This window comes from Strongylocentrotus purpuratus, unplaced genomic scaffold (genome assembly GCF_000002235.5).
Source record: "Strongylocentrotus purpuratus isolate Spur 01 unplaced genomic scaffold, Spur_5.0 spur5_scaffold_14, whole genome shotgun sequence".
Classification (NCBI taxonomy): Eukaryota; Metazoa; Echinodermata; class Echinoidea; order Camarodonta; family Strongylocentrotidae; genus Strongylocentrotus; species Strongylocentrotus purpuratus.
The window spans coordinates 8398599-8412131 of NW_022145599.1; the positions used below are offsets into that span (position 1 = coordinate 8398599).

A 13533-nucleotide genomic window follows, 5' to 3' on the forward strand; every position below is an offset into this window, starting at 1 on the left:
AAATTTAATTCCTGTGAACTTTCCTTTTCTTTGAATGGAATTGTATATGTGATTTAATTCAGGTTTTTATTATTTTCAATCTTGTGGGTTAAAAATACAAACCATGTTTACTCCTTTACTGCTTCTTTTTTTTTTTTTGGAGGGGGGGGGGGCGGTTTTTTTTTTTTGGGGGGGGGGGCAAAAATGCGTTTTGCCCCCCCCCCCCACTTTTTTGTTTGGGGGGAACTGCCCATCCCCCCCCCCCCCCCCACACTTCCGGCGCCTATGTGTGTCGGTTATGAGCTTGTATATAATTTCCATTTATTTTCATCAGTTATCAAATTTCAAGTATATATTTTTATTTCAATTTAACTAACTTCACTTCTAAATTGCTTTCCAAAAAAAAAGGCATCGAGTTACTAGAAATTCGGGACCGAGCAGTCGCTACCGAGCTGTATCTTACGAGTTGTGTAAGATCTGGAGACACGAGATTTTTGCCGTAAATCTCGAGTCTTGCAAATATATTATGTTACGAGATTATTCGCAAGATTGATCCAATGGAAATTGTGTAACGCACGTAACGCGTAACGAGGATGGATCTTTCAACTTAGTTCTTGGAAACCTACACAATTCGTAAGTTTGTCATCATTGTATTTCTTATAAATATATATGAAAATATAGAATTAGATTATTGTGGTGTGGTCTTCAGTGTGTATTAACAGTTCAAGTTCAAGCGAAAGCCAAAACGAGAAAACTTTGCCTTTGCTTTTGTCTTTTTTTTTAAAGGATCGCGAAGGCTTAGCCCGGCCCAGCGGAGCTCTGTCGGCCTCTCCCAGGCCAGAGCTTTCGGGCACTATTTCCGCGGAGCTCCGTCGAGTTCCGACATGGCGGAGATATTCTTGATTTAGAGTAAAAATGCATTTGTAGGCCAGCATAGCACTTAGTGCTGTAGCCCGGAAGGCTTACCGGGTTCCAACCCGCCGGGTTGAGCATTTCGGGCCGGACCAGTTCCGGGCCGAACTGTAGCCAGAATTAGATCAACTCGGTAACAAAAACCCGGCAGTAAAAAAGAGTTTTTAAATAGCTCATTGTTCGTTATCTACTTATCTTTCATCACCATAAAACCTGTCAAAAGTAACTGTAAACAAAATTTATACAGCATGATGGCTCGATCTTTTACATATGTTGACCTGTCTTTGCAATAGACACAGCACACATAGATTTTGTGTTGTGTGTTCAAGTGTCTACATGTATATGTATCTCCCTAGCCCTGGCCCTGCCTGCAAGTGATGTGACTGATCAGCTTACTGTACTGACCAATCAGAAAGTTTCCCCCGAGTGGGCGGAGAGTGAAACCAGCATAAATTAAAGTTCAGTGATTGCTGGCACAGTAGAACAGACGATTCATAAATTATGAAGTTTGTTGACCTAGCTGATAGACGAGTGAATGGCAAATTTACATAATGTGTATGAGAGTGGGTATGTGAAAATTTGTTTATGCCTGAGGTGGAGGCTGAGCTGAGATGAAGGCGGCAGAGAGTTAAATTAAAGAGTAATTCCATCACCAAAATACTTCCTGACAAGCGGATTCAATTAGCAAACAAGATAATTATTGGGGTCCATTCTCTCTCTTATTTTCTCTCTGCCTTAATTCTCAACCAAAATTGAACAAAAAGATTTAGCCCAGATTAGAAGAAAAAAGAAGAAAAAAATGATAAGATTGTGAAATGTTGATAGTCTTTAGAGATGAGAAGGAAAAGGTTATCTTCATCATCATTCTTCCTTCCATCTTTATCTTTTTCAATTCTATTTATTCATCTTCCGAATGTGTTATAAACCTTCCCCCCCCCCCTCAAATCAATTTGATCTTCTTTCTTAAAAAAAAAAAAAAAGTACAGAATTATTTACGTAATGTAGTTTTTCTCACGTTTCCTTTTCTTTCTTAAGTTTCTTTCATTGTGTCTCTCGATCCCCCCCCAAAAAAAATTCATTCACATCTGATATATCTCTTTCACTATCATGTCACAGAAATTTAGAATACAAAACATTCCCTGTCAAAGATTAATGCATGCCAGACAGCTTGGGCCCAGCTGGGTGTAACATTACACCGCGGTTTCTTTGAACAGGGTTCAAAGGTTCAAAGGTTCAACAAGCAGCCTTTGTCCTGCTATGCGCAAATTCCAAAATATATGCAAATATCAGTTAAGCTATATCATGTGCTACATTGTGATTATTGTTTTTAATTGGCAGACAAACTGACCAATCATAGTAGAGCATGTTGTATGGGCACTCTGACAGGGAAATGAGCTATTTTTAGGATGCCTACATACATGTACATGTAGCTAGCGTTATGCTTCATCTTTTTAGGGAGTGGATTAAGGGTGATAATTTATGCTGACCTGGGACTTATATCTGGACTCACAGACAGCATGATAAACAAAATGAAGCGATGTGCCCTCCATTCAGGACAAGGTCGGTAGATCACACAAGATGTGTTTGTAGTAGCTTTCAAATAGAATCTAGTCAATATTATTTCAGTCCAACTCTCACCGGGTTACCGGACCTTTCCGGGTCCCGTTAAGAAATTTGGAAAATTGCCGGGTCGGGCCGGGTCCGGGTTTTGGGTTCCGAGCTACAGCACTAATAGCACTAATCATCATATTCAGCGCGCAGCGGGGCAACACCGACACAGAAATTCTTTAATAAAACTGACATCTTCACCAAACTCAGATGGGAGGAATTAGGAATCAAATTTCATTAACTTAAGAAGTTCAGGGACCCGTTCCTAGAAACCGTCATTATCTAAATTCTTGACTATCCCATTGAAATGCATGTTCATTCTATAATACACTTTTCAATGGGATAGTCAAGAAGTTAGACTTATGACGGTTTCTAGGAACGGGCCCCTGGTGAAGTTCTGCAATTTCTAAATTCTGGTTTTCATTTTTTTTTCTCACTGTAAGTGTAAATAGACTACTCAGACAGTAGGGGCGCTGGTCCGCATAAACAAGGATAACCTCGTAAACAGGGACAAATTTTCACAGCCTTTTTTTCAGCAGCGCTCTGCAGGTTTTTGGTTCCTGAACCGGGCGCTGGCGATGCGAAAAACAGATTCTGTGTAAGAAAATAACCCCAGTTCACCATCTACTTTTATGTGGTGTCCGTCTTCCTGAGGATTTATAGCTCATAATGTGAAAGTCTCTGTACAAATTCAATGTAAAATGCATCAAGAAAATCATTGCGGAATCCGTTTTTCGCATCGCCAACGGAACGCCCAGATCGATAATGTGAAACGTCTGCGAAAAAGCGGACGATCCTTATTCCCGGACAAGCACCCCCTACTGCCAATCAAGTAAAAACTTTAAAAGTTTGTCCCAGACCATGATCACCCTGGTCATTCATTCATGTTTCAACTTCAAAGTCATAATGTAGATTATGATATTGATATCACCCAGCCTTAATTGGCACCCATACTCGGACTCCTGCGTGATGTGAAGAGGCAGGTAAACAGAACCTGAAATGAGTCAGAAATCATCCCTTCCCGCACATGACGAACATTGCACAGTGGCCGTGGAATTCTCCTTTCTTCTCATAAAATAAAAGGAACTTTGAAATAAGTATAAAATGCAAGATTTTGCGACCGAAGTGATAGGCCTGTCCTGTGCATACCTATACCTTTCACTAGACCAAAAATTTCAGTCTCTGATATCGCAGTTGTTCCGCTGAGATTACATCTGGCTCCTCTGACCGCCTCTGACAAATGTCAATTTTATCAAAGAAATTTATCAAAGAATGACCCATACCAGACGGTTATTTCTGTCTAACCTTGCTCATGTTCCTGATGAAAATGAGATGATATGTGATTTACAAGACAAAAGTGTTTATCTCTGCGAAGAGGTTGGACATGGCGGGAAACAAAAGTAACAACGTATATACAAAGTGGCCAATGTCACATTGCCAATTTGATGCAGACTTTACAGCAGTAGCGATTGGTATAGTGTAAATAGTGCACCCCCATAAATTAATGGGTACCCTAAATTAACACGTTGGATTGATTGTGCAGTAAGATCTAGCTCTTAAATGTAAAAGCCTCTTATATAATCATCCTCTTTAGGCTATGGCTGTTCGGCAGCTGAACATGAAGCTGGCCTCAGCTCTTGGAACTCATATACGCAGAGGGAAACTAATAAACAAAAGTGGTCTTCTGTCCCCTGTGTCTTCATGTCTATTTCAGGTAAGTTATGAGGACTGCTGCTAATGGAATATTTGGGAAACTGACTTAAATCCATTCTGAAATTGTTTATCAATTCTGGGTATTTGCACTAGCAAAATAACAATCTTTTTTTTTCCATTGCAGATTAAACTGTATTTAGCTGTAAATTATATTCACTGAAAATAACAACTTTTTTGGAATTGTGGTCTGAACTACTTTCTTGATTTCCTTAATTCCTTATCTTACTTTGCTCAAGACTCTATTTCCTAGCTATTGCTATTGCTACTATTCCCTACCAAAAACAGTCTGGCAGAATCTCATTTGTATTTTTTAACAGACAGTGTGTGTTTTGTTGAATGAGATTTACCATCATGATCAGACATCAACATTATTGAAATGTTCTAAAAAGATAAAACATTTTATTAACATATTATATGTTGTATTCAATTTCATGCTAAATCTTTGAAGAATAATGTATAAACAGTGTCACTTTAGCCTTATAGGGATCCCACCCATTTGTTTGTAAGGAGAACATTTTGAATGTGTATTATCATCATTTATTTCATCATATTTATTTTTGTTCCCAACATCTTGACATGGCATGATGCAGTGTCAAGCCCTTCACAAATCGTCCACATCGAGCAGCCATTATCAGAAGCAACAGCTCCAACATGCAACCACTGCAGCAGCAACAGCACCAGCAACAAAACCACACCTTAAAGACTCTGAATCCTCTCAAGAGGTTCTCAAGCCTCAGTCTGGACTTAATGAGAGGGTAGAGAAAGCCATACAGAGCACGGTGGACCAGGTTTCACCATGTCCTATTGAACCCAAAGATGGGAACAAAGCGGAGGGCATAGAGGTAGGAGTGGAAGAGGAGGTGAGGTGGAGGGAACAGACTGTCAAGCTCTCGGAGCTATCTTCAATCTATATGCAACTATCCAAGAGCAGGTTGACTAGTAAGTATCTTTTCTACTCGTTTTTGTTTGTGATAATCAATAGCTTAGATAGTGCTATAATGTTGTTATATCATCTGTTTGAAATCCTATGAGCAATGTTTGTTTAAATGATTTAAAAACCAAACAATTACTTTTAGCATGAATTTGTCCGTATTGAATTTAATCTAACAACCATATTAACTTGTGTGAGACTAGGTTGATCTACCAACTACAGTGCATGCAAAATATTGCCAGACATAAGATGAAGAGATTGTTGGGCCAATCTAATGGACGAGTTAACCATTAAGATGTAAAAAAAATTGATACTGATCGTTGAAATGTAATTCATACCTTTTGAATGCTAGCTATAAACAAAAAATCTTGAATGAAATACACGTTTCTTTTACTTTCACATTCCATCAAAAGTAGGTTGAGTAAAATTGATATCGAACCCCAAATCAGTGAAGGCATGGGGCAAGTGCATGAATATGATGTATTGTTCTCATCCAGGCTATTTTCTTTCTTGAATGTTTTTAATTAGGTCTGGTAGTAATATCTGCCCTAGCTGGCTATGGCATGGCTCCTGGAGTCTTTGATATTACTACGTGTGCATTGATGGGACTAGGGACATTTCTTACCTCATGTTCAGCGAATACAGTCAACCAGGTAAAACAATCAATTAAACGTCATTTTTGTTTGTTTTTGAATTTTTTTTTTTTTTTTTTTGTGGGGGGGGGGGGGTGATTTTCTTTCTTTTTTTGTTCACACATTTCTTGACACTAAGAAGGAAATGTTAAACTTCCAATATCATTTTGATAAGAATGAAATGTAGTTGTTAGAAAGGAGGAGCACTGTAATATATTGGTGGAAGCCTTTGACTTTGATCCTGGTATCGATTCTTGCTCGGTGTTTATATCCTTGGACAATATGTTTAATCCACACCATCCCTCTTGACCCACTGTGGTATAGAATGGGTACATGACAATACGGAGATAATCACAGTTACATGGCCCTCTGGAAGATCACAGTTTTTATTCTGATGTGGCTTCCATGGGTAATTAAGTCATGCTCTTACTATTAAATACAAATCATCTGCATATAGGTACAGACACAAAGTAGTTACTGATTCAGTGTTTTCTTGTTAATCTGATTTCTTTCAGTTTTGCGAAGTGCCATATGATTCTCAGATGGCCAGGACAAGGAATCGGGTACTAGTTAGAGGATTGATCAGGTATGTTGCTGTGGTCTAGGACTTAAAGTGAGAAAAAAGATGTGAAGCTCACTTGGGAAAGTATGATCAAATGATACCAAGTAATCATTTTTTTTAATTTTTATTATTATTCCATGTAATTTAATTACTAAGAATACTTGTTGCTTTCAGCTTGGATGATACACTCTGTTAGGAATGATAAATACACAAGTCATATAATGTAGCTTGATATCATTTCAATCACTACAGACCCCATTGATATATACGACCTTTGTTAATTTGATGCATTGAAATAGCAAATTTTGAATGTGATGTTATTGAGATTGATCTGGCCCTGTGTTATAAAGAGTTGCGATTGATCCAAATCAATGGCAAGTCCTCTGACCAAGCACAATTTTGCAGTCCTTTATCTCTTATGTTCATAGTTGCCATTGATATCATTTGCAAAGAAAATTGTGATTAAACATAGTTTTGTATAAGACGGGGTTCTAATTTGATCTGAAATATACTAAGAAAATTGGCTTACAAATGAAAAGTAATCATATTTCTTATAAAATAGATGATTACATTACATCTCACAAAATTCAGCTGTCATTTCAGATTCAGGTTTCATCTTTGATGTAATGAATCACACTATCAGCCAACTTGTAAATTTTATTTTCATTTTTCATTTTTCTTTGCAGTCCTCTTCATGCATTCACCTTTGCATCCGTAGTGGGCGTTTCAGGTGTAGCACTACTCGCCACTACAGTGAACCCACTGTCAGCAGCAGTAGCAGCATCCTCCTGGGCCCTGTATGTCCTAGTCTACACCCCAATGAAGCGCTACAGTATAGTCAATACATGGGTTGGTGCGGTGGTCGGGGCTCTTCCTCCAGTCATTGGTTGGGCTGCATGCTGTGGTTCATTAGGACCTGGTAAGCCTTTCATCTCATTCTTACTGGATTATGCCTAAATTTACTCCAGCAACGTTGTTCCACAATCTACTTCTAATATAATACCTCACTTCAACTCTCGAGGCTATATCTAATTGCAACCCAAACCGTAATCATGTATTTTTTGACAACAAATAAAGTTTTGAGGAATTGAAAACAGAGCAAATGCCCATCTTTAGCCATTAAATGTGGTTTGTGTATGTTAATCCACAGGGAATTATACCATCGGATGGAAAACATTGATTACTACTTAAACTTACTTGAGTTTTAAATATTATTAATCATGTTGTGTTAATGCATTTAATTCTTCCCAGGTGCTCTGCTGATGGCTGGCTATCTCTACAGCTGGCAGTTTCCTCACTTCAATGCTCTCAGCTGGAACCTCCGCAGTGACTACTCCCGGGGTGGCTACCGCATGATGGCCACCACGGACCCTGGACTGTGCCGGCGGGTTGCCCTGCGTCACTGCTTTGGCTTGATAGGCCTATGCACCCTGGCCCCCATCTTTGACCTCACCACCTGGACCTTCGCTGTGGACTCTTTACCCCTCAACCTCTGGTTGACGTACCTGGGATATAAGTTCTACAGGGATGCGGACAGCAAGTCGGCGAGACAGCTCTTCAAGTTTACACTTCTCCATCTACCTCTCTTGATGCTTCTGCTGTTGATCAGCAAGAAGGAATTGCACGATTGGGACAAGAATCCTGCTCTTCCCGAAGGCTTGCATAAAGTTGCTTGATGACGATTGTCCACTGTGATGTCCCAATGGACAATCTGGAGTTGAGGAACATTGGCTTGGTGGTGTCAGTGACATGATCCACATCAAAACCCTGTCCTTACAGCACTGTGCCTTTGAGGAAAGAATTGTCTTTCGTGGATCTGCCGGTCTTCGCTGGAGTGATGTGTCATCTTCAATCTTTGGCTGTTTGTTTAAATCCAGCCAGTGAATGAATTTGCTGGATTTTACTTTGGTAATGGTATACACTACCCACCGAGGACAAGGCTGCAATTGTCTGTTATGCCCTGATGGAGAATCCTACACCCTCACAGACACCCCCACCGAGGCACTGAAAATGCAGTCTATGCGCTCATTCAACTCTATTAATAACAGAAGGATATTGCATTGTTGCAGTTGGTGCTTCATAGACTGCATTGTGAAATGGCTTCTCATTCAAGTGCCTGTGCTGTTTTTGCAAGTGTTTAAAAACGTTTCCTGCCCTAGTCTCTCCCCAAAGCCCTAGTACAGCCAACTTATTTTATGGTACCCTGTTCATCTTTGTTTGAAGATGAAAAAAGTAATAGTTTACCAAATGTCATGGTTCCATTCCTGTGCATCAATCTAAATGTTTATTTCATTCACTATTTATCTCAAATTCATATGAAATTCACATCAACTTGGTACTAAATGTAGTTTGGCTGACATGAAAAATATTTTCTTGTCACATGCCAAGTATTCAATGCTATGGAAGGCATTACCCCTGTATAAAAGCCCATTCACATATGCCATGGTGAACCGCTTTGGTTTACCACAACATTTTTAATATTTTGTTTACACACTTATACTAAATGAATGGCTAGTGGGGATGAAAGAAGTATCTGCACCCAATAAAGGTCCTACAATGTACATATACTCAAATATCTGTGTGTTCTAAGATACAAAAATGTGAAGTGCAAAATCCCTGCAACAAACCGCCACGCTTTCAGCAGCCATTTGTGGACAAGCCTTGAGGCTTAATTTCTTTGCTTTTCATCCCATCTCCCCATTGTTTGATTTTCTACCTCGTAATGAAGGAAATACTGTCCCCTTTTATAACCTTCAATTATTTATTTATTTTTTTAAATGAATGTTTATGTTCAAGACCCACGGCCCAATATTTAGTGTATACGACCCACTCACGTGAATTATGTACTATTTCGATATTGGATCCTCAAATTGGTGTACTGTTGTCAAATGATGTCATGCCAACTTGCCAAGCAAGTTTTCATTGATTATAGGAAATGCATTTTAGTAAAAAATAAACATAGTTAATCAAATGAAGGTCATTTTGTTTGATGTGTGCAATACAGAACGGGGATTTGCTTTTGATGATACAGTGTAAAATAAGGAAAGAAATGATGTATTATTTTTTATATGATTTATGCTTTGTTTTATCAAGTTTTGTGCTGCATGTGTCCTCTATTATTTAAAGCATAAGTGTTTTAGTGTTACTTTATTCTTTTAAATTTTAGTGAGAATTGAGAGCTTAACCTGAAATAGGGCCACACAGATTTTCACCTTCTTCTCTTAAGTGATACAATATATAGCATACTTTACCATTCTCATCAAAGTGTGTGAAAAGCTACAAGTATTTCATGGATGTTTTCATAATGCAATTTTGTGAGCTTTGATTTGTATTCTTTTCTGAAACCAAATAACTACTTCCTGTGCACGTTCTTAATATATAATAATAAATAATCGGGAGCACCAGGAGTGTGAAATCTGACAGATATGAACGCTATACAAGAACCCAATATTATTATTATTACTATACTATCATCGGATCTTAACTTTGTTCCAAGAACTCGATTTAGTGTACTGTATGAACTGTATGTTTTTAATGAATAGTTTAGGTGATGAAATATCCCGAGCCGTGCCATATTGCTACTAGACATGCAATCTTATGAATATAATGGTAAAAATCCTCTCAAACCTAAATAAATTCTATTAATGAAAATGTGTAAGGTATCATCATTATTTGATCACTTATATCTTCCATTTGATTTTGGAATGAAGTACTTGACGTGATACTTGTACATTTGATCAGGAAAACATGATATATGTATATACAAATTTTTTGAAATAAATGAACGTTGTTCCTGAACTTTAATGGAACATACTTCTATGAAGAAAATATGTTGACATTGATTTATCATTGACTGCACTTTGAGTTATATCTCTCGTATTACATCAATGAAATTTCTATCATGCACGCACACAGAAACTAAATTGTCATCTAAGTTTTATCAACTTCTATTGTAGTTACACAGAATTACCAATAAATGAGAACAAAACTGAGCCAAAATAATTTTTTTTTTATTTAAATGTTTATTTCATTCACAATTTAACAAACAAAACAGAAATTGATAGTATAAATAGATTCACATTTCTTTTTTTAATGCATGCATAAGCCAAATTTCAGAATATGGGAGAAAGACAGATTGTAGGAAGGCACAAAATAGTGGAAGAGGTGTGAATAGACATCACCAAAGAACGAGTGAGTGAGTGAGGGGGGGGGGGGGGGGGGGGGGGGAGTGAATACCAGTAGGCTCAGCACTGGAAATTTTATCAACTTTCACTAGCACAACACATCGAAATATAGATTACATATGGTTTTGAAATAATACATGTATTGCTGAAATCGTCTGTCTTTAGGGAAATCATTGGTGGAAAAGCAAGTTGTTTATAAAAACAAAGATATTCTGAAGTTTAAAATATGAAGCAGAAAACCTTTAAACTAATTTAATATTTCACCCGCCAATGCAAAAGCTTTTCAGAGGCGTGCCAGACATAGCAACATAATGGTAGGCAAAATATATTCCATCTATGTCATGCATAGCAGGTGAATTAAATAGTTGGTAACCAGTTTTGGAGAGAAATATTTACAGATCGAAGTATGTTGGCTAACGGGTCTATAGTACCAGATCTGTGGATGTATATTATATATGCAACTTGGTATGCTGACATCTCAGCTTATTGATATTCATGAGTGAATTGTTTAAATGTCATGGACCAACCAGGTCACAAGAAGTGTCTGGGGATATAATCTATTATTTCCTGTAGTGTACCATCATATTTATGCTTGCAACTCCTGCCTCTAATAAAAACAACTTGTTTTTCCACTCCTAAATTTCATTTGAATACTAACAGTACGCTTGTGAACATAAATACAAATATATATAATATGAACAAAATGTTCAATTCAAAAGAAGTGTTAGTGTCAAACAATCACTCATTTTTTTCTTTTTCAAAGACAGCAATCAAAATTAAATATATCATATACTCTCTATAGAACTATATATACTCATTTTTTGGTTGTTGAACATTTGGACAATGTCGAGTCTGATTTTTGAGTCCACATATTGATATAATAATTTTTTAAATATAAATCAGGAATAGAATACTAACTCAGTGAGTGAATGCCTGAAAAGAAGCAAAACAGTATGATAACTTCACATTCATTTTGCTCTGAATTAATCCTGGTGGGGTAAAAAAATGTTGATAAAATGAGAAATGCATAGAACAGTCAATACAAAAGGCACATTCATTGGAAATATATTCAAGGTGTTTCTTCAAATTTTGAGTAGAGACATATATCAACTGGATGGCAATTTCAATGGAATGTTAGATATACAGATGAGAAAATGGCAATGTAGAATATCTGAAAACATTACTAATGTGTACATAATATTCTGGACGGATATGTAGAATACAGTATTATATTGAACCAAATGCTTTCTTTTCATTTGAAATCGCCGAGCAAAGTACCACTCCTGTATCAAGGTTCTGCAAAAATATATACACACATTTTAATGGTTGTGAAAAGTTCAATAAAAAGGTGCTGTTTTCTTCAGATAAATTTTCACACTTGAAAACTGCAACTGTTTTAAAGCTCTCCACATCAAATATTATGTGAAATAAGTGCAAGCTCTTTACATGAAATTCAGTTTACAAATTTGATTTTACTATGTTTTTTATGTAAAGCAGAATTATGATGAGGGACTTAAACACCAGCTTGGTGGCATGCTGACATATCCTCGACTTAAAAGCCATGAGACACACAGTTCTAGGATAAGGTTGAAACAAGCTCATCTCTTATAAAATAGAACCCTTTCCCCCCTTTCTTTTGTTGAATCACATGTTACAAGACAAACTTTTCAGTATGATAGCCATTAGCTAATAAATCTGATAACATATCAGGAATGGGAAACCGGAAGAGAAGTGGAATATTATGGGATCCAAACCCATGTATGTACTGATATTAAAGTGGTATGCAAAACGGTACATGTAGACTGCTTGTAGAAATCTGCTTATGCCTACGAGCATTGGTATAGAGCCTACCAAGGGTATGGCTACGGTTGTTTAGACCTGGAGCAGCAAGGCCACACCGGCTAGAGTCCACTTTGCAGCCTTCTCCTTGGACTTGAGGTTGAAGGTCCAGACGAAGGTTGGGCCACGTTGCTTGGTCTTGTAGACCGGACACTCGTAGATGTTCCTGGTGTCCTGCTTGTCCACAGGGATGGCCTTGATGAAGATGACGGGCATGTTGGGTGCCAGCTCCTTCAGCCTGGCGTCGGCGATCATGTTGGTCTGCGTGTCCCAGCGCGCTCCCTCCATGAAGAGGCCATGCACGTAGGAACCCTCCCTGGGGGCGCTGCTAAAGTCTTCCTTGTTCTTCTTGGTGACGTCACACTGGAGGCACATCTTGTCCAGAGGCCACTCGTTCTTCCTGGCCATGGACTGCATGATGGCGGTCAGGAAACTCTGGGGGTTGAAGAAGCCGCCCAGCCAGACCACGTTGGGGAGGGCAAAGTCGGCGGTCCATTGCTCCAGCTCCTTGATACGTTGGAGCAGATCAACGTACCAGATGCTGAGACCAAAGAGACTTGGGTAGGCTCTCTTGACCCAGGTTGCTGGGATCTGGTCCAGGAAGAGGGCATTACTCAGTTCCTCCATCTCTGTTGTGATGGTCAACTCTCCCTGGAGGGTGCAAACAGAATCAGAAAATAGAAATTGAGCTCATTTACATTATATGGTAAATATGGGAGTCCCATGGTAACATATTTCAAAGTAGTTCAAGGCAACAGTAAATATCACATGATATGGCATTTTCCAATTTGTGGTTTTCATGGGTGGATAAAGCAGGGTCACATTTAGCCTGGATTGGTTAAAAAAACACATGAATATAGGCCTGACTTAATATCGTAGGGTCACATTTAGATAAAAGTCCTGGTGACAAATGCTTCAGAATTTACATCATCAATTACAGGTTTCATGTTGCAGACCGTCCATAGGGGTAATGTTGGGGTAAGGGTTGCAAGCTAGGTCTAGGACCAGGAATAGGTCCCTGTTTGTCCCAAGTTGAAGTTAGTGTAGGATATTGAGTATACAGAGTACAGACTTCAAATGTCACTGTGGCATATATGTCATACAACCGCTTCATAGCTTGAGGCAAATGTCCTATCTCGGTACACGACTTCACACTACAAGGATTGAACTTTG

General features: G+C 38.3%; 2 protein-coding genes across 2 annotated transcripts in view; one reads left to right on the plus strand and one right to left on the minus strand.

Annotated features, from left to right (window-relative positions):
- The first annotated feature begins 512 nt into the window (after positions 1-512).
- On the plus strand, positions 513-8151 carry LOC580927 (protoheme IX farnesyltransferase, mitochondrial). Its single transcript, XM_030984123.1, has 7 exons — positions 513-612; positions 4094-4213; positions 4803-5151; positions 5672-5796; positions 6291-6361; positions 7024-7256; positions 7589-8151. Exons 2-7 carry the CDS (start codon positions 4097-4099, stop codon positions 8011-8013), a joined length of 1320 nt encoding a protein of 439 aa, XP_030839983.1. The 5' UTR covers positions 513-612; positions 4094-4096; the 3' UTR covers positions 8014-8151.
- A 3879-nt stretch (positions 8152-12030) lies between these two features.
- LOC581088 (dynein beta chain, ciliary) overlaps positions 12031-13533 on the minus strand; it is a 63563-nt gene continuing 62060 nt past the window's right edge. Inside the window, 1 exon segment of the mRNA XM_030984125.1 lies at positions 12031-13011. Coding sequence (XP_030839985.1) covers positions 12394-13011 — 618 coding nt within the window. The 3' untranslated portion in view covers positions 12031-12393.